This window comes from Panthera onca, chromosome C1 (genome assembly GCF_046562875.1).
Source record: "Panthera onca isolate mPanOnc1 chromosome C1, mPanOnc1 haplotype 2, whole genome shotgun sequence".
NCBI lineage: Eukaryota > Metazoa > Chordata > Mammalia > Carnivora > Felidae > Panthera > Panthera onca.
The window spans coordinates 116,967,362-116,988,110 of NC_138346.1; the positions used below are offsets into that span (position 1 = coordinate 116,967,362).

At 46.5% G+C, this 20,749-nt stretch overlaps 3 protein-coding genes across 3 annotated transcripts; 1 reads left to right on the forward strand and 2 right to left on the reverse strand.

The window, feature by feature from the left end:
• Nucleotides 1-6,860: 6,860 nt before the first annotated feature.
• LOC144617191 (histone H3) lies at nucleotides 6,861-11,591 on the reverse strand. Its single transcript, XM_081796398.1, has 2 exons — nucleotides 9,849-11,591; nucleotides 6,861-7,627 (listed from the first exon to the last, which is right to left on the reverse strand). The coding sequence occupies exon 1, from the start codon at nucleotides 11,339-11,341 to the stop codon at nucleotides 10,931-10,933; it is 411 nt and encodes a 136-aa protein (XP_081652524.1). The 5' UTR covers nucleotides 11,342-11,591; the 3' UTR covers nucleotides 6,861-7,627; nucleotides 9,849-10,930.
• Nucleotides 11,592-12,411: 820 nt separating this feature from the next.
• On the reverse strand, nucleotides 12,412-13,025 carry LOC144617192 (histone H2A type 2-A). The gene has a single exon (XM_078451486.2). It carries the CDS (start codon nucleotides 12,911-12,913, stop codon nucleotides 12,521-12,523), a length of 393 nt encoding a protein of 130 aa, XP_078307612.1. The 5' UTR covers nucleotides 12,914-13,025; the 3' UTR covers nucleotides 12,412-12,520.
• Nucleotides 13,026-13,142: 117 nt separating this feature from the next.
• Nucleotides 13,143-14,119, forward strand: LOC144617193 (histone H2B type 2-E). The gene has a single exon (XM_078451487.2). The coding sequence runs from the start codon at nucleotides 13,268-13,270 to the stop codon at nucleotides 13,646-13,648; it is 381 nt and encodes a 126-aa protein (XP_078307613.1). The 5' UTR covers nucleotides 13,143-13,267; the 3' UTR covers nucleotides 13,649-14,119.
• The last annotated feature ends 6,630 nt before the right edge of the window (nucleotides 14,120-20,749 follow it).

Here is a 20,749-nt window from a genome sequence, read left to right on the forward strand (position 1 = left end):
CCATATTTGCTCAGCTGGAATGGACCTTTTCCTCTCAGCTCCCACAGAGCTCAACCTACATTTCCTTTAGTCATCTACCACGATAAGGCTTCTACTCTAGCTACTGAGGTGGGTATTACCTCCCTACAAAGACAGGCATAGGTTTGTGCAAGCATAGAGAGATTCAGAAGGCATATTCAGAGAAATATTAAGATTTATTAAACATGAGTAAGATGATTTTTACTTTGTTCTTTGTAGTTTCCTGTAGCCAGTGGTTTTTTCCTAACTATAGATTGTAAACCATTAGCAGGTTATGAAATTGATTTACTTGATAGAGGTCATCTTTTTACTTTTCCCTTTTTTTAAGAAGAAGATAGAGTATATCACAAATAGTATCATTTTGTGAAACTTGTTGCAATTTATATATATATTTTTAATGTTTATTTTATTTTTGAGAGAGAGAGAGAGAGAGACAGAGTGCGAGCAGGGGAGGGGCAGAGAGAGAGGGAGACACAGAATCTGAAGCAGGCTCCACGCTCTGAGCTGTCAGCACAGAGCCTGAAGTGGGGCTCGAACCCATGAAGCGTGAGATCATGACCTGAGCTGAAGTTGGACGCTTAACCGACTAAGCCACCCAGGTGCCCCTTCAATTTATATTCTTGTGTAAAGGCAATGTAAAATGAATTTCTTACTGTGAGTTGAGGTCAAGAGGTTTGTTCTACTGTGCGGAAGGGTCACAGAACATATTCCCCCAATATATGCTACTTTGGCATATTGATATTTTGAGCTGTAGGCTCAAACAACAATGTAAGGACAGATTTTCTCTGACCCTCCCCTCACTTACCTGCTTCAAGATACATCCTCCAGAAGGAACTCAGTTGTCATAAGTCCCTTTCCTGGGAGTTTCATCAAGCAGGGAATATTACCCCTTATCACAGGAGAACTCGACTCCACAGCCAGACAAACTTTGTCACAAACTCTCATATCTCCCGTGTATTCTTCTAAGGGCCCATTCATCTTTTAAAAAGGCATTTACTGTCTCCTAAGAGGCCTCCAGTTCCCCTCCTCTTTCACTATTAAGATGGTATTTATGTCTGAATTCTAAGCCACCTTGGGGAGTTAATTATTTTTCCCTGGGTGTCTCCCATGTATACATAAGGTATGCATGTTAATAAACTTCTGTTTACAGGTACCTGGGTGGCTCTGTTGGTTGAGTGTCCAACTTTGGCTCAGGTCACTTTCTCACTGTCTGTGAGTTTCAGCCCCGCGCCAGGCTCTGTTGCTGACAGCTCAGAGCCTGGAGCCTGCTTCGGATTCTGTGTCTCCCTCTCTCTCTGCCCCTCCCCTACTCGCATTCTGTCTTTCTCTCTCAAAAATAAAATAAACATTAAAAAATATATTAAAATAAATAAATACATAAATTTCTGTTTGATTTTCTCTTGTTAATCTGTCTTTTATTATGGGAGTCTCAGCTAGGAATGCAGAAGGACAGAGGGAAAATTATTTTCTCTTCTCTATAGTACAAATATATACATATTTAATGTTTATTTATTTTTGAGAGAGAGACAGAGTGTGAGTGGGGGAGGGGCAGAGAGAGAGGGAGACACAGAATCGGAAGCAGGCTCCAGGCTCCGAGCTGTCAGCACAGAGCCTGGTGCGGGGCTTGAACCCATGAACTGCAAGATCATGACCTCAGCCGAAGTTGGATGCTTACTGACTGAGCCACCCAGTTAACCCCCCTACAGTACAAATACTGATATTATTTGTATCTATGTGTAATCACTTTCCCTGGAAACTTTGAACCTAATACAAAAGAAAAGTAAAACACAAAGCGTAGGCTCAAATTCCATCCTGGTCACTTTTTAGCTGGGTGACCCATATCCCCAGGGGGCTCATCTTCACCAGAAATTTCCCTATCTGTAAAACAGGAATAAAAAGACCTACTTCCTTTCCAGGGTTATTGTAGAATCAAATGAGAAGACATAAGGGGAAGGCTTTTGTGAGTCACAAAACATCCAGGAACCCAAATATTCTTATTGTCTGGGTCACAGTCTAGAAGAATCTCTAGATGCTACTCCTCTAGATTATATAATGTACCCATTGTTTCCTGTGAGTCTTTCCACATCCTGATTGTGAGGTTCCCAAGGTAAAGATCTAGGACTTGTACTAGTTAGTGTTTATCAGAATGTTAATGAAATGACTAATAATTATTACTTTATTGCCATGTTGAGATTCTGCCCTAAGTACTTTGCATGGACTGTGTTTATCTCATTTCATCCCTATGGTAATCCTATGAGGTATGTACCTTTCTTGTCACTATTTTACAGATATTCAAACTGCAACATCAAGCCCCTGTTGTAGTAGCTCTGTCTTTTCTCTTCCAGTTTTTCCCAGACAAGTGAATCTGGGGAACAGTTTCCTAGTTGTCCAGTTTGGGCCTTCCCCAGGTCACCAGAGGTATCTAGCCAAGGGCCACAGACGTCTCTGTGTATTGCTCTGAAGGCTGGAGTTTTCTAAGTGGAGACAGCCTCCCCTCTGGCCCCCACACTGTCGGACACAGGGGGTGTGAGTAAAAATGCAAATCTGTTCCTCGTGGTTTATACTCAGGTGTAACTGACAGACAGAAGGGCCTTTTGGAGATGGAAAGTGCAGGGGCACCTAAAAAGAGAAAATTAGGGGAAGTCTGGTTCTGCTTTGAGAAGGCCCTGTAAGAGGCTCTGAGCTCAGAATCTGCAGTGGGTTGAATAGTGTCCTCCCAAAAGTCATGTCCACCTGGAAGCTCAAAATGTGACCCTATTTAGAAATGTCTTTGCAGATGTAATTAAGGATGTTTAGATGAAATTCTCCTGGATGTAGGATGGAATAAGAGAAAGGAGTAGGAAAAGAAGACATCCAGATGGCCAACAGACAAATGAAAAAATGAAATGAAAAATGAAAAACTGTTCAACATCCCTCATCATCAGGGAAATACAAATTAAAACCAGATGTTGGTGAGGATGCAGAGAAGGAGGATCTCTTTTGCACTGCTGGTGGGAATGCAAACTGGTGCAGCCACTCTGGAAAACAGTATGGAGCTTCCTCAAAAAGTTAAAAATAGAATGACCCTATGACCCAGCAATTGCACTGCTCGGTATTTATCCATGGGATACAGGTGTGCTGTTTCGAAGGGACACATGCACCCCCATGTTTATAGCAGCACTATCAACAATAGCCAAAGTATGGAAAGAGCCCAAATGTCCATCGATGGATGAATGGATAAAGATGTGATATATATATATATATATATATATATATATATATATATATACACACACACACACACACACAATGGAGTATTACTCTGCAATCAAAAAGAATGAAATCTTGCCTGTGCAACTACATGGATGAAACTGGAGGGTATTATGCTAAGAGAAATTAGTCAGAGAAAGACAAATATCATATGACTTCACTCATATGAGGGCTTTAAGATACAAAACAGATGAACATAAGGGAAGGGAAGCAAAAATAATATAAAAACAGGGAGGGAGACAAAACATAAGAGACTCTTAAATGCAAAGAACAAGCTGAGGGTTTCTGGAGGGGTTGTGGGTAGGGGGACCGGCTAAATGGGTAAGGGGCATTAAGGAGGACACTTGTTGGGATGAGCACTATGGGTGTTACACATAGGGGATGAATCACTGGAATCTACTCCTGAAATCATTATTGCACTCTATGCTAACTGACGTAGATGTAAATTAAAAAAATAAATAAATAAAATTAAAAATAAATAAGTAAATAAAAAGAAACAGACAGACATGGGGACTCAGGAAAAAAAAGAGAGCGAGAGCGAGAGCGAGAGCGAGAGCGAGAGCAAGGAGCGGGAAAGACACAGGGGAGAAGGCCATATGAAGACTCAGGCAGAGATTGGAGATTTTGCTGCCGGAAGCCAAGGAAAGCCAGGAGCCACTTGAAGTTGAAAACGGTGAGGAAGCCCCGCCCTTCTGAGGAGGTCTGAGGAGGAGGAGCAGGGGTGGTGGGGTGGGGGGCACATGAGGAGAGCATCACAGGGCTGAATTTTACAGACTAAACAGTAAGCCTGCAAAGTGGGGGACATACGTGGACGGAAGAAAGGGTTATGCCCAGTCATGGGAGTAGCTGTGAATTGCAGACATTGGGTAGGGCGAGAACAAACTTGTGTAAACAGGGGAATGGCTAATGAGCATCTAATTAAAAGCCAGGGAAGGTTTGCAATTTGGGAATTGTAAGGGTATTTACCTTCATAATTTTGTTTCAACTTTTCTAAATAGCTAATGATAGTCTTACATATTTTCCCTATTGTTTATTTTGGATCAGACTTGGGCTTGTCACTTCATGGGAATTGTTTTCTTTAAACGTCTCCAGACACCACCACTGGGCAGGTACTGTTATCTCCATTTTAAGTTGAGGAACTGAGGCCTGGTGAGATGAAGCATCTTGCCAAAGCCTCATAGGTAATAAGAGGCAGAGCCAGGACTCCAACTCGAGTCTGTGGCCTTGCACTTAGCCTCTGCTTCTCTGTACTGGTCATGACACATGGGCATGTGTTTCATTGCTGAAGGTAACAGGGTGGAGGAGATGGAGAGTGTAAAGCTCAACTCTGGCACAGGGTAGACGTTTTTCTCCACTTGATAGTGGTGGTGACAGGTAGACTGTGGGTAAGCAGGTATCAAAGGGTCTGTTGAAGCAGCAAGGCCCTCAACCCTGTACATCATGAACCTCCCGTCACGTCCCCTCTCAGCTGCCAGGATGTCCTCTTCACTTGATGTTTTCTGCTTAGGAATTTGAACTTTGGAGTCCTAGCATTTCAGGCGGAATCCTGGGTCATGGCACTCACTAGCTGTGGGAGCTTAGGCAAGATACTTTAAGCTTCCTAGCCTGTGAAACGATGAGAAAACACCCACCTGCCTTGCAGGGTTGTCGTGATGATTAAAAGAGAGATGCAGTAGAAAGCATAGTTAGAAGTGACTGAGCCACGGGGCGCCTGGGTGGCTCAGTCGGTTAAGCGTCTGACTTCAGTTCAGGTCATGATATCGTGGTTCCTGGGTTCGGACCCCGTGTCAGGCTCTTTGCTGACAGCTCAGAACCAGAAGCCTGTTTCATATTCTGTGTCTTCATTTCTCTCTCACAAGAGGGGATTCTGTGTCTCTCCTCCCCCGCTCAGGCTCTCTCTCTCAAAAATAAAATAAACATAAAAAAAGTGACTGAGCTTGATGAACATGAGTGGTTATCATCATTTCTGAACGGTGTGCATAATACAGTGCTGTTGCTACCACCTATGCCTCCTTGGGACATACGCTGTCCTGGTGGTCCTCATCTGTCTCCAGCTATCCTCTGTCTCCTGACGTTCCCTTCCTCTACCAGCCCCCTCACTGCTCCTGCTTGCCCAGTGTGCTGCCTCAGCCCTCTTCTCTTCTCCTGGACTCCTGGCTACATCTCATCCAATTCCCCGCCTTCTGTTAGCCCTTATTCCCTTATCCTTCTGCTAAGGGCTTCTCCCCAAAGTATTTCCAGGTGAGCCCCTTTACTGAATAGATTAATATTCAGAATTCCCGGTGAATGCGTCCTTCTAGATGGTTAACAGGATTCTCAACATCAATGTCAGAAGGGCCTTTAAGCATCTTCTTGGTTCCAAAAGCAGTTTGTTCTCCCTGAATTCTTCACCTTAGTGAAATCTTCTATCATCTCCTAGTTCCTTGGGTCAAGGAGAATCTCCTTTTTCTCTTGCATTCTCCAAATGCCTAAATCACCACATCTTATCAACTTTACCCCCTACAATTCCCTCAAATCCATCACTTCATCTCTGTCCACTCCTAGTTGCTGCTATAGCTGAGGCCACCATCAGCTCTGATTAAAGGATGCAAAGTCCAATGAACAATACCAGCTCCTTGGCTGACAGATTTTCCAACCAGGTTGGACATGAGAAGACTTTTGAAGAGAACATGAATTGCTTTTTGCCTGACTTTTTTTTTCTTTCTGACTGATCTGAAAGTGGGAAATTACTTAAGTACCTAAAACAATTAGATTTTGATGCTGACTTAAAAATTTTTGGTACTAGTTTTTGGTACTAATTTTCACCCTAGTTTCTCAAACCCACAAAGACATTCCAAAAGTTTCCTATTAGGCCTAGGAAGTTTGGATTTCACAGGATAATAGCAGGGATGTCAACTTTGTCCTATTGCCAAACAGGTGTCCAAGTTGTCACTAGAATGCCTGTGGCAATTTGTGAAGCCCTTGAAGGCACTGGGAAATTCCTCATAGTCCTCCCAGAATATGTTCACAGTGAGAATCAGATTCTGTTGCCCTAGCCCCTTGAGGCAAATCACCAATATGGCAGCTGATAGGTAAGGCAGCAGTGTCCTGCCAAAGCCTGACCCTCTGCTGGGTGAGAAAGACTGGGTCAGTAGGCTCCAAATCCTCAGAAAGTGAGTGTGCATACACCTGCTTCCACGCCTGTGGTTTGCTGGCCCTATTTGAAGACAGGGGGCTCAGTCAGGCTGAATAGAGAACACTTCCATTGTCAAGACCCAGACCTGCTGTTGTGTAGGAGAGCTGAAAGATTTTTAAAAAAATCTTTTGTACACTCTGAGGAATACAGTTTTAATGATCTATACACAATGCATGAAAAGTGCCCTTATGAAAAAGTGCCCTTTTTCCCTGTACAAGGAGCGTCCTCCAAGTACCCTCACATTTGCCCCAGCGGACTATTTGGGGTAATCAGAAGAGACCCCGCCTCCTTCTGGGTGTCTCTTCCCTTACCCCTAGGCCTAGAATTTTGTTCCCCATCCTCAACCAGGCTAGTTCCTGCTCCTGAGCTTCCCTGAGATGCTCAATAAATAAAAATTCATTTGTTTTATTCAACAAAGAAATGAATATTTATTTGCCACTCTTACAAAATCTCATTTTTGACTGGACTCAGACGAGAGGTAGAACCTCTCAGAGAAGACAGCCTCTGTCTCTTGGCAGTCCGTTCCTATGGCCTCCTTCATTCTCTTGGCCAAAAGGTTAGCATTTTCTGCAGGCTCTTCCTTATTTGTCTTCATGCACTGCTTGTTCAAAGCAGTACCCTGACATCTGTGTTGGAGGACACATGGAGTGAGAAGACGCCAATCTTGGCCGCTCAGGTACGAGGTTTCCTACTTTGTTTGTTTAGGGACTTTCTCACAACATCCTGGCGGACATCAACTTCCTTAGAGAGATTGAAAACTTTGCGGATTCTGCTAGGTCTTTGGGGCCCGCAGGCGACAAAGCACAGTAGGATCAGTGAGTCCAGGAGTATCCTTCTCCCCGTTTTTTACAATGACCAAGTTGAGAACACGGAGATTGGCATCCGCAATGCAAGCCTGAACAGATTTGTGCTTTCTTTCCCCAGAGTCCTTCTGGGTCAGTGGCAGGAAGGCTCTGTATTCGGCAGCAGGTGGACACAGCCATGGGTCAAGACACCCTGCTTCGTGGGGAAGCCTTGTTTGTCATTGCCACCACTGATTTGGAACACGTAACCCTTACACTCTTCACCTAGAGCATCAGCAGCAACTTCTGTGACTGTTCGCTTCTCATAAAAGGCATGAAGTTCACGTTCGTCGTCCACTTCAATGAGTTTCTGGCAGCCAGTAGCCGGGAAAGAGTTGTTCAGCTAAGGATGATAAGAGGGGTGGGGTGGGGAGGGAAAAGTCTTAAGAAAACTGCAGAACCACCTACAAAGGTAATTCCATTGCAAAAAGCCTTTTATGGAACCCTCAGAAAATGAGCAGAGATCCTGAAATATCGGTTTTACTAGCTAAACGTGTGTACACAGTAACGCACAAGCACTGCACTAAAAATCAAGCTAATTTTTCCTCCAGCATTGCGGAATGACCCCAGAGCAAAGAGCCCTCCACGGCTCTATAGCCTAACAGAGCAGGAAGCCCAGTTAGGGGCCGCCAACTAGGCAGCAAGGCCATATCTCTGAAAGGCAGATTAGTGATGCAGACGAGGTCCATCCTCTGAGGGGCTCACCTTTGACAGGAAACCAGTTAAGACCACCCAGGGAAGGCCACCACTGTCCCGCACCAGTGAGGGGCCAGGTCCTAACTCCCCCGTGCTCTTCCTCCTCTGCTTTCCTATTTTCCTTCCACACCCTGCAATCGTGGATTTGGGGAGCGAGCGCTCCACTTGTTGTGGTGGGAGGAGCACACGTGGGTAGAAACGCGAGGAGAGGGGTGAAGGCAGATCATAGCCATTCCCACTAAGCCAGGAACCCCTGAACTGCCTTAGCCACGGCAGATGCCCGCAGGCTGTTCTCAAATCTCAGGGCCACGGGCAGGTCTTGGGCATCTTTGGTATTTTAGGTTGGTTGAAGCTGATGTAGTATCAGTTTGAGGCATGGGATCCTGAGGAGGAAGGGCTCTGGCATGGAAATCAGGGGTCTGCTGAGCCACTAAGGGCTCTGCCACTCTGGAACGTAATTCTCCCTTTGAAGACTTCAGGCTGCACTTTTGGGAACAAATTTCAACGGACAAGAGACGCGGGCTGCAAAGGGGTCATCCCTGCAGAGCTCCAAGTCACTGCTACTTCTGCTTGTAACTAAGTCACAGGGGATCCCATCACGTACTGTTGGTCTGAGTAGGGAATGAGGCCCATGGGGCCTGACCGGGCAGAGACCATGGGGCCTGTATTGATTTCCTAGGGCTGCCCTCACAAGATACCAGACTGCCTGGCTTAAACAACAGAAATTTACCCAGCTCCCAGCTCTAGAGGCTAGAAGTCCAAGATCAAGGGGCACCTGGGTGGCTCAGTTGGTTAAGTGCCAGACTTTGGCTCAGGTCATAATCTCACCGTTTGTGGGTTGGAGACCCGCGTTGGACTCTGCGCTGTATGGAGCCTGCTAGGGATTCTCTCTCTGTACCCCCGCCCCTGGTGCTCTCTCTCTCTCTCAAAATAAATAAATAAAAACTTACAAAAAAAATTTTTTTTTTTGTTAAGAAGTCCAAGATCAAGATGTCATCAGGTTTGGTTTCCTCTGAGGCCTCTCCTTAGCCTGCAGGTGGCTGCCTTCTCACTGTGTCCTCTTATGGTCGTCTCTCTGTGCTAACTGTGTCCTGATCTCTTATAAAAAAGACACTACTCATATAGGATGAGAGCACATCCTAATGACATTTTAACTTAAATGCCTCTTCAAAGGCCCTATCTCCAAATACAGTCACCTTCTGAGGTACTAGGAGTTAGAGCTTCAACACAGGAATTGCTGGGGGGGGGGGGGGGGGTGGGGGAGGGGGGGGAGGAGGAGAGACAATTCAGCCGGTCACAGGGCCTATTCTGAAAATCTCTAAGTCTGGGGCTGAAAACTGGGGACCCTCTGGCAGGAGCAGAAAAAGTTTTCTTCCTTCCTTCCTCTCTCTCTTTCTTTCCTCCCCACACTCCTTGCAAAGGGCAAAAGTTTTCAGAAGTTATCTCTGCCTGTTTCTGTTCCCCTCAGTGAATTTTCACCAATCTCTGTGTGAACGAAACCACCAACTCTGGTCTCTTCCGGGTGTACATAAACGACGATCAAGGATAAGAGGTGTCATCTGAGACGCACATAGCTGCTAGTGTTTGAGTTCTTGCTCGTGTAATGCCAGCTTCCCAAGGTCCTGCCCCACTCTTCTAGGTAAACAGACTCATTTCTAAGACCCCGAGAGGCGTGAAGACTTCCATTTCATCTGGTGTAATAAGAGTGGCCCCTCGGAGAGAAACTCAAGCCTCCGCCCGCACAGATGCTGGGGCAGACAGACGTGGGCAAGGAGGGGAAGGGAGCAGGGCGTGCTCTGCCTTCCCTTGGTTCCAGCCGCCCGAGAGCTTGAACTACTGAGCGCCCCCGCGCTGGATAACTCAAGTACCTGCACAAAACTCCTCAAATGTCTCTGCATGTGAGGTTGTCCTCCTGGAAGAATCGCGAGTCTCCTGCTGTGGACGTGAGCAGGGAAGGATACCGACCAGTCGTAGCTCCCGGGGAGTGGTGTCGTGTTGAGGAGGCCTTTGAATCCCGGTCCATCTTCCCACCGCCGCTGTTTTAGCGAAACCCATAGGACTGTCAGAGCTGAATGCTGGGCCACACAAGCCAGACCCTCTTTGTCCTGTGTGTTCCTGCCCGGAGCTGCCCAATCCTACCTTCTTCCTTAAGGTTCCTTGGCATTCAAAACAAAGGGCGGGGCGGGGCGGGGGGAGAAAGGCGGGGTGAGAAAGTGCAGAGCGCGAGACCTCTGAAGGGGATGAATGGCACCCGCTAAGTGTCCCGCTGCCCGGGGCAACCTGGGCGTTACCGACACCCGACGTGCAGGCGGGGTTTGGGAATCCCGACAACGACCTAGCAGAAACCTGGCGGTACCAAGGTGGCGGGTGGCGGATTTGCCCCCTCCCACCAGCCGGAGCGCCGCGCCTCTGGGGGCCACTTCCGGCGGGGGTGTGGAGGCCGCGGGAGCACGGCTCCCGCTGGGGAAGAAGCCCGGCCAGCCGAGTCCGGACCGCTCCCTAGGGACTCTTCGTCGTCTTGGCCGGTCCTGGAGCCCAAGGCCCCTCGTCTCCTGTCCCGACAGCTTACAACCCGGGGTCACCGTGGGGCACGTAAGGACACCCCAGGAAGAGAGCACGCATGCCCGCCCCACAGAAGCCGAAGTGGGGGTCCTGGCCGCACCCGAAAAGGGAGCCAACAAACAGGACGGGACGCCCCTGGACTCGGCGCGTGGCCCCACGAGCTACCTGCCAGGAGACCCTCAGCTTTACCCGGCTCTGGTGCCTCATCCGCGCGCGGGGTGGGGTGGGGGGGGGGGGGGTGTCTGCTTTGTACAGGGGAGGTGGTAGAATATGAGAGCGTCGGCCGGGAGAGAGCGAAGACGAGTGGCACAGCTTCTTTCAGGTGCCGTCGTGGGTGGCTCTGAAAAGAGCCTTTGGATGGGATGGAACCTCGAGCCGAGCGCGCGCTTTAAGCCCGCTCCCCGCGGATGCGGCGAGCCAGCTGGATGTCCTTGGGCATGATAGTGACGCGCTTGGCGTGGATAGCGCACAGGTTCGTGTCCTCGAACAGCCCCACCAAGTAGGCCTCGCTCGCCTCCTGCAGCGCCATCACGGCCGAGCTCTGGAAGCGCAGGTCCGTCTTGAAGTCCTGCGCGATCTCGCGCACCAGCCGCTGGAACGGCAGCTTGCGGATCAGCAGCTCGGTGGACTTCTGGTAGCGCCGGATCTCCCGCAGGGCCACGGTGCCCGGCCGGTAGCGGTGCGGCTTCTTCACGCCGCCCGTGGCGGGCGCGCTCTTGCGGGCCGCCTTGGTGGCCAGCTGCTTCCGCGGGGCCTTGCCGCCGGTCGACTTGCGGGCGGTCTGCTTTGTACGGGCCATAGCGAACCAAAACACCAACTCACCAGCGCAGCGGCAGCGAGAGTAACGGGACCTCGGCCCGCCGCCTCACTCTTTATAGGCACCGTCTTCTTCCGATCGGGCGGGGCGATAATTGAAAGTCCCGCGCTGGCTGTCCATTGGCTGTGACGTCACCCGCCCTGGCATCACTCATTGGCCTGGGCAGAATCCTCCCTACCCCGCCCACCCTCCTCGCTTTCTACTTTCCAGTTCGCCAAGTCTTTCTCCTACCTTGTTTTTCCCCTTTTCGGCGGGCGGGGAGGGGGGAGGGGGGAGGGGGGAGGGGGGAGGGGGGAGGGGGGAGGGAGGAGGGAGGAGGGAGGAGGGAGGAGGGAGGAGGGAGGAGGGAGGAGGGAGGAGGGAGGAGGGAGGAGGGAGGAGGGCGGGGGGCTCATTTTTGAGCTCAACTCTGTCCGAATCTTCCTCCCTGACCCCTTTTACCCCTTTGCCGCGCAGTACCCTCTTCCTTCCCTCGCGGGCTCCCCAACTCCACCTCACTCTTCCGTTTGCTCCCCGCCCCCCAAAGCGCCTTGTCCCTTTCTAAGAGACCCCTCGTTGGTGTGATGGATCTTCTTTTCCCGCCTCGTCAGTACTTCTCGGATGGGAAAGTTGTCGGTCTCACCCCACCCCCTCGCCTCCCGAGCGCAAGATCCCGCCTCCGGGAACCCAAGCGGGGACCTGTCCCTCCGCTGCGAAGGCGGCCCCCTCACTTTTACTTGAGACAGCCGGATCAGCTAAGCCAAGGTCAGGGCCGCCACACTCCCGCAAGCTGCCAGCTCCCCTGCCGACTGGGGGGTGCACGTGTGTTGGGTAAAGGCCTCGCGAGCCCGGGAGTCGCGTACTTGGCACCCACTCCCGAGGGAGGAGCCCGGGGGCCACCCAACAGTACTACTTCTAGCGCAGTCGACCGTGGCTGCGCCCAACGGGCTCTGGCTCCTCTCGCTGCCTTCAAGTTCTAAGTAAGATCTACGAGAGATGGTTGAGGCGCAGGATTTGAGAGGCCAGGAGCGGCTCGGCGACTACCGGCCAATAGTGGAACGGAGAAGAGTCGCTACTGTGAACAACTCTTTATTTGAAAGGGTGGGTGGCTCTTAAAAGAGCCTTTGATTTCACACGTACCCCTTCGCCACCAGGGCTGGCTGAGCTTCCAGGACGCCGGCCTCACTTGCCCTTTGCCTTGTGGTGGCTCTCCGTCTTCTTGGGGAGCAACACGGCCTGGATGTTGGGCAGCACGCCGCCCTGGGCGATGGTGACTTTGCCCAACAGCTTGTTCAGTTCCTCGTCGTTGCGGATGGCCAGCTGCAGGTGGCGGGGGATGATGCGCGTCTTCTTGTTGTCGCGGGCCGCGTTCCCCGCCAGCTCCAGGATTTCCGCCGTCAGATACTCCAGCACCGCCGCCATGTAGACCGGCGCGCCGGCCCCCACCCGCTCGGCGTAGTTGCCCTTGCGCAGCAGGCGGTGCACTCGTCCCACCGGGAACTGCAGGCCGGCGCGGGACGAACGCGACTTAGCCTTGGCGCGGGCCTTGCCTCCTTGCTTGCCACGGCCAGACATGACGGCGACCCTCACCGCGACCACCTCCCGCTTGACGACCGAGTAAGTCGCCGCAAACGCGGCCGCTTCAGCCTTTTATAGGCAGAACCCGGATTGTCTACGGAGCACTTTGATTGGCTAAGGCAGATCTTTGTTCTGACGACCAATAGGCCGGCTCGGCCAGAATCCGCTCATTTACATAATCTCGTCCCCCTCGCAGGAGCGCGGCCGAAAACTCGCGAATCACGACGCAGCGTAACCAGGACCTTAATTTGCGTGGGGCCTCTTTAAGTGCCGAGTCGCTTCCGGTAGCCTCGGCCCTACGGTGGGGTTTGCGTTCCCGGTGGTCGGCGTCCGTGCCTCGTGCTCGCCGCTATGCCCGAGCCGGCAAAGTCCGCCCCCGCGCCCAAGAAGGGCTCGAAGAAGGCGGTCACCAAAGCCCAGAAGAAGGACGGCAAGAAGCGCAAGCGCAGCCGCAAGGAGAGTTACTCCATCTACGTGTACAAGGTGCTCAAGCAGGTGCACCCCGACACCGGCATCTCGTCCAAGGCCATGGGCATCATGAACTCGTTCGTCAACGACATCTTCGAGCGCATCGCCGGCGAGGCCTCCCGCCTGGCGCACTACAACAAGCGCTCGACCATCACGTCCCGGGAGATCCAGACGGCCGTGCGCCTGCTGCTGCCCGGCGAGCTGGCCAAGCACGCCGTGTCCGAGGGCACCAAGGCCGTCACCAAGTACACCAGCTCCAAGTGAGTCCCTGCCGGGACACGGCGCTCGCACGGGTCGCCGGCCGCTTGACTCCAAAGGCTCTTTTCAGAGCCACCCACCTTCTCGGGAAAGTTTTCCCTTATTTCAAAATATTATTTTTTCATGTTATTTATTCTTTTTAATGTCAGCTTTTTCCTTTGGATGACAAGAAAGGACTCTAAGATTGGACCTGATTCTTCTAACACTGTGGAGAGCTAGAGTACGTGTATATGTTTTGAAAAGTAACTCAGCTTTAACAGTGAAGCGGTCAGCAATGCATGGCAGTCAACGTGTAAATACATTCATGATTATAGAAGTTAGTGCTAAGGAGTGTTTGCTGTAAGGTAATTAGCTTGAATCTGTTTATTGTAATTGCATTTTTCTCACTCTGGAAAGTTAATGTGTTTGTAAACATGGAAAGCAGTACTTCTGAAACCACGCCCAGCACCCATAAATAAATTTTTCTCGGTACCTCGATATCTTGATTCTGTGATTGAAGTAATTTCTAATTTACACACTTTTTGCCCCAATTCGGTGTTTCTTTCAGGTACACTGAATCGGTACGTACTCACCGCTTAAATTGGAGACGTTAAACTGTCAGAATAAGATAATGCAAAAGCCACTCATTTATAATAAACCCTTTTTGCTCAGGTTGATAACCTACATTCTCCATAGTTGTAGTTTTGCTGTTTTCCAACCTGGATAAGGGAGGAGGAAAGAGGGTTTATGAATCCAGAACCTGGGCCTGTTAATCATAAAATGTCCAGAAACATTGTTAAAACTACTTAAGTCTTAAAAATATCGTGTGCTTAGGGGCACCTGGGTGGCTCAGTCGTTAAGCCTCTGACTGCGACTCAGGTCATGATCTCCTGATGTGTGAGTTCGAGTTCAGCCTCGGGCTCTGTCTGACCACTCAGCCTGGAGCTGCTTCAGATTCTTTGTCTCCCCCTCTGTCTGCTCCTCCCATGCTCCTGCTCTGTCTCTCAATAATAAATAAATATTAAAAAATACCGTTTGCTTAGAGCAGTTCATTTTCTTCTTCTCTGAAAACAGGGGCACTAAATATTAGAGAATAAAAAAGGTCTTCTCCATTTCTGAGTTAGATGTTTAAAAGCAGTGTTTCCTAAAACAGTTCAAAGGCCATTAGAGCCTGAATCAATCAGTGGGTTTATCCCTTAACCCCCACATACTTCCACTGAACCCAAATCACTGGGGCACTGTGATTGGTGGGGTGAGAACCTCTGGGACACACCAGGTGATTCATGTTTCATAACGGACATACTGGCTATGTAGTTGCCATGTTATTTGGTAACAATCTGCAGTTTTCAGTTACCATCCAGACATTTCCTTTTTCCTAAATTGTCTTTTCCCAGAATTATTCATAATATTACATACAAAACTAGCTTCATTTTTTCTCTCATTAATCCAGGGCACCAAATACAGCCTAAGACTTTGCCTTTCTACTTTTATTAAGGTTTGGAAACACATTTTAAAGAGGTCAAATGAGAACAGAAAATAAAGTACTAAAAGGCACAAAAATGAAACTTTCTGGAAAAAAATTAAGCACACTGCAAGTGTCCTAGCTCATCCCCTTGCTTATATACTTTTTTTATGTACCTACATAAAATCTCCGATATTATTGGGAGACCGTCCTATCTGCCCTGCCCAATTAAAAAACGGTAACTTATTTCCTAGTATTGTGCTAAAGCCATCCCTTCTTTCCAATGCTTAGGTCTCAGGAAACATTTCCCTACTTTTGCACATGTCTTGCTTGGTCCTTGCTTGGATCTACTAAGAGATTAGAAAGAAGGCCAAAGCTTGAAAAGTTCAGGTAAATTATGGAGATGGGGAAGGGAAAAGAAAATAGGGGAAGGTTTGCATTTACAGGGTAGGAATATAATGAAAACATATTAAGAGGCACACAGGATGTTGGGCAAATACTGTAATTACATGTGGGGGAGGGTGTGGTCACCTCTGGTTCTGAAGATTCTCCAGATATGGGTAGGAAAGCAGAAAACAGCAAATTCTTAAAGGTGGAGGTGACTCATTATAACTGTATTACCTATCAATAGTTCCCTTTAGCACCAAAATTTACACTTACAGGTGTGAAAGCAAAACAAATATCCTGTTCAGGCTCCACTAGGAGTATGTTTGCACACAATTTCCTGCAATAAGGGAGAGGGGGGAAAAAACACATTTTTCACCCTCAGATAAATAAAACATGCTGGGGGTGCAGCAGTAAACAGAGAAGGAAAAGTCGCTATCCACATAAAGCTATATTTTAGTTAATGGATGCTGAAAACAAAAAAATGAAAGAAATGCATAATAACATATTCAGGGGAATATATGTGTTATGAAGTACCACAGAATATGGAAAGGAGTGTGGACAATAGGTCTGATCTGTTAATATTTGAGCAGAGGCCTGAAGAAAGTAAGATAGGCTATCTTAGAGAAGAGTATTCTAAGAACTGTGTATTCTAAAATCCAGTGCAAAGCCCCTGAGGCAGATACAAGGTTAGAGAGTTTAAGGAATAAGCAATAAGCAATAGTGTGGCTGAAGCACAGTCCACAAAGGAAATATCTGCAAGGAGAAAAGATCACAGAGGTAGTTGACAGATCATGGGGGCTTCATAGGCCATGGCAAAGATTTTGTCATAAAGGAGTTGAAGTGCCTTTGGAGAGTTTGATCAGAGTAATGACATTATTTGATGTTTTTTTTTTTAAGCTCATCCAGGATGCTATGTTAAAAAATAGACTATAGGAGAACAAGAGTAGAAGCAGGGAGAATTTCAAAGAGGCTACAGTAGTAGTTCAGGAGAGAGAGAGGTGGTACCAGTGGAGATCTGAGAAGTAGTTAAGATATATTTTGGTACATTTTGAATATATTTGATAATATATTCAAATGTATCTGATAATCTTGGACATATTTTTAAATTGATGAGCTGAATGTTATGACAGGAGAAGAATAAAAGATTAATTGCAGGTTTTTGGCGAGAGCACTTGGAAAGAGCTGCTATTTACTGACATGAGAGACGAGAGATTTGGAGGGAGAAATCCAAGAGTACTGTTTTGGACAAAAATTGTGAGACTCCCGGTAGCTATCCAAGTGGAAATATCGAAAAGGAAATACTAAATTCCCAAACAGGAATATGAGATATGAGAATCTGGAGTTCAGGGAAGAGAAAGGGGTTAGGTGTATAAAATCTGGCTCTTGCTCTGTTGTAGATGATCTACCCTTTCTTTTTGAAAGCACTTAGAATCACTATAACACATCAAGATACATTTTCTCCCTGGAAGTGACTTAGCTGTGGTCTCAGGATGTGACTAAATTCCCCTATCCAACTCCACTTTCAACCTCAGATTTTAGAAGACAGAATAACCCAATGTCTAAGCCCATGTCATTTGAGCATCCTTGGACAGGTGCTATCACTTAAGTCACCGTTACCACTAATGACTATAGCAAGTATGATAAACAGGATAACATTCAAAGTTCTGGTTAGTATATGATCACCGTCAAACATTCATAAGCCTTTTGATGAGGTGAAAAATCTTACACATTCATGATGAAATTGTATCAGGGTGCACCTGGGTAGCTCAGTCGGTTAAGTGTCCGACTTAAGCTCAGGTCATGATCTTGCAGTCTGTGGGTTCGAGCCCCGTGCCAGGCTCTGTGCAGACAGCTCAGAGCCTGGAGCCTGCTTCGGATTATGTGTCTCCCTCTCTCTGCCTCTCCCCTGCTCATACCTCTCTCTCTCTTTCAAAAGTAAATAAACATTTAAAAAAAATTTTTTTAAAGAAATTGTATCAGTTAACAGATTTACTGCACAAACAAAATGGGATGTCTATGAAAGCTGTTTCTGTAGTATTTAAAGTCTTTAATTGTAACTTTTAAAAAATTTCTGAAGGAGGGGGGAATTCAAACCTATAGAAAAGTTTGTGGATGTTCAACCATTTCTTCATCTAGATTCACCAATTGTTACTATTTGCTGCATTTGCTTTATCACCTTTTTTTAAAAGATTTTATTTTTAATTAATCTCTACACCTAACATGGGTCTCAAACTTACAACCCTGAGATCAAGAGTTGCATGTTCTATGGACTGAGCCAGCCAGGTGCCCTGCTTCATCACTTTCCATGAACACATGTTTTCTAAACAATTTGAAAATTGTAAGCAGCTTGACACTTCTCCTTAAATACGTCAGCATGTCTCCCTTAAAAATAAAGACATTCTCCTATACAATTACATACTATTATTACATACAACACATTTAATAATGACTTAATATTAAATAATACACAATCCATATTCAAATTTCTCCAATTGTCAAAAAATATCCTATAATATAGTTGTTGTATTAACTTCCTATGGCTTAATTACAAAGTCTTTGCAGATGTAACAACTTGCAATTGACCCTTGAACAACAAGGGTCTTGGGACACTGACCCCTGAGCAGTCAAAAATCTGCATATGAATTTTGATTTCCCCCAAGCCTACTGTTGGCTGGAAGGAATCCTCTCCAATAACATTAGTCATTAACACATATTTTGTATGCTATATGTATTATATACTATTGTCTTATAATAAAGTAGGCTAAAGAAAAAAATGTTAAGAAAATCATAAGGAAGAGAAAATATATTTTGAGCCCTGTGCTGTATTTATCGAAAAATATGTGTACAAACGGAACTGTACAGTTAAAGTGTGTTGTTTAAGGTCACCTAACTGTATTAAAAACTTTGTAGCTTAAAACACACATATGTATGCTCTTACATTTCTGGAGATCAGAAGTACAAAATCAGTTTCACCAAGTGGAAACCAAGACTGCTCTCTCCAAAAGCTCTAGGGGGAGAATCCATTTCCAAACATTTTCAAAAAGCTTCTAGCAGGGGCTTTTTTTGTTCCTGGTCCCTTCTTTCCTCTTCAAAGCCAGCATCACATCATCTTCAAATCTCTCTCTGCTTTTATCACCTTCTTTCTCTTCTTGGCCTTTCTCCTTTACTCTGATAAGGACCCTGGTGATTACATTTGGGGTTCCCGCAAATAATTGAGGATATCTTCCTATTTCCAAATCATATCAGTAAAATCCCCTTTGCCATGTAATATTCACAGACTCTAGGGATTTAGATGTGGACATATTTGAGGGCCATATTCAGCTTACCAAAGCTGTTGACTGCTGTTATGGGTTGAATTGTGTCCCCTGAAAAGATGTTGAAATCTGACTCCCCAGTGCCTTAGAAAGTGGCCTTATTTGGAAATAGGGTCTTTGCAGAGATGTACAGGCATGTCTCTGAGATCCTGTGGGTTTGGTTCCAGACTACCACAAGCGAGTCCAGTGACATTTTTGGTTTCCCAGTGCATATAAAAGTTATGTTAACACTATACTGTATTTTATTAAGTGTGTGATAGCATTATGTCAAAAAAAAACCAAAACCCTGATATATATACACCTTAATTACAACATTTTATTTCCAAAAAATGCTATCACATGAGCTTTCAGCAAGTTGTAATCACTGATCGCAATCACCATAACAAATATAATAATGAAAGTCTGAAATACTGTGAAATTACCAAAACGTGACAGAGACACTAAGTGAATAAATGGTGTTGGAAAAATGGCGCAGACTTCCTCCATATAGTGTTGCTGCAAGCCTTCAATTTGTAAAAAATGCAGTATCTACAAAGCACAATAAAATGACATATGCCTGTAATCAATTTAAAATGAGGTCGTCGGGGTGGACCCTAATCCAATGTGACTAGTGTCCCTATGAAGATGTAGAAACACAGGAAGAAAACTGAGCCAGAAGTCAGAGTTATGCTGTCACGTGTCAAAAAATAGCTGAGGCTACCCAAGGTGAAAAATAAGCAAGGATTCTCCTTGAGAGCCTTCAGAGGGACAGGACCCTAGCAGCACCTTGAGGTTTCTAGCCTCCAGAGCTATTGCAGAATAAATCTCTGTTGTTTTACGTCACTCGGTTCATGGTACTTTGTTATGTCAGCCCTAAAAAACTAATAGAAATACTACAATTTTAAATAATAGAATTATATTGTTTAAGTTTTTAAATCACATCTGTGATTTGTTTAAATCTCAGACATTCCTTCTTGATGGTAATATTAACCTCTGGCCCTGGTCACATACTGATTTTAACACTTGGAGACTTACTCCAAACATGCAGTTGGAGCCCCTCTATTTTTTCTTATCTACCCTATTTATCCTCTGAGACCTTTCAGGACAAAAGGCCTATCATTTTTTATGCTGGGAAATTATGTGCTATTAATTCTCAAATATTTCAAGAGTCAAAGTAGTTGAAATAAAAATATGTCAGACAAACAGCTTAACCGGATATCCGAAGGTACAGCAGGGCTCCAAGGTTGGCTGAATTCCAGGAGTGGCTCAGAACACTGATTCTCCCCTGAAGATGTTCCTTCTTCTAGTGTTGTCTAATATTCTTCTTTGCCTTCACACCCCAGAGCACTCCATCCTCCTTTGCCCTTCAAAGAAACTTCTTTCCCAAAAGATAAAAGCAATCTACATTCCCTTACTCAGTTACTTCAATTTCTGAAATGTTTGTGCTAATCAGATTGGTCTAGATTTCTGAACTAATCAACAAGCAAAGGGGGCTGGAATTACACTCCAACCAATCAGGCCAACCCTGTAAGATTTGTTTTCTGGGAAACACATGTGGCAGTGGTTCTCAAATTTCCCTGCCCGTTAAAGTCACCTGGAGAGCTTTTTATTTATTTATTTATTTATTTATTTATTTATTTATTTTTAACGTTTATTTATTTTTGAGACAGAGAGAGACAGAACATGAATGGGGGAGGGTCAGAGAGAGGGAGACACAGAATCTTAAACAGGCTCCAGGCTCTGAGCTGTCAGCACAGAGCCTGATGCGGGACTTGAACTCATGGACCGCGAGATCATGACCTGAGCTGAAGTCGGCCGCTTAACCGACTGAGCCACCCAGGCGACCCCTGGAGAGCTTTTTAAAAATCACCCAAGTGCAGACTGTTAGATCCCAAACCACTTAGATCGGAATTTCTGGGGATGTCATCCAAGCATCAGTATTTTTTAAAGTTCTCCAGGTGATTACAATAGACAGTCCAATCTGAG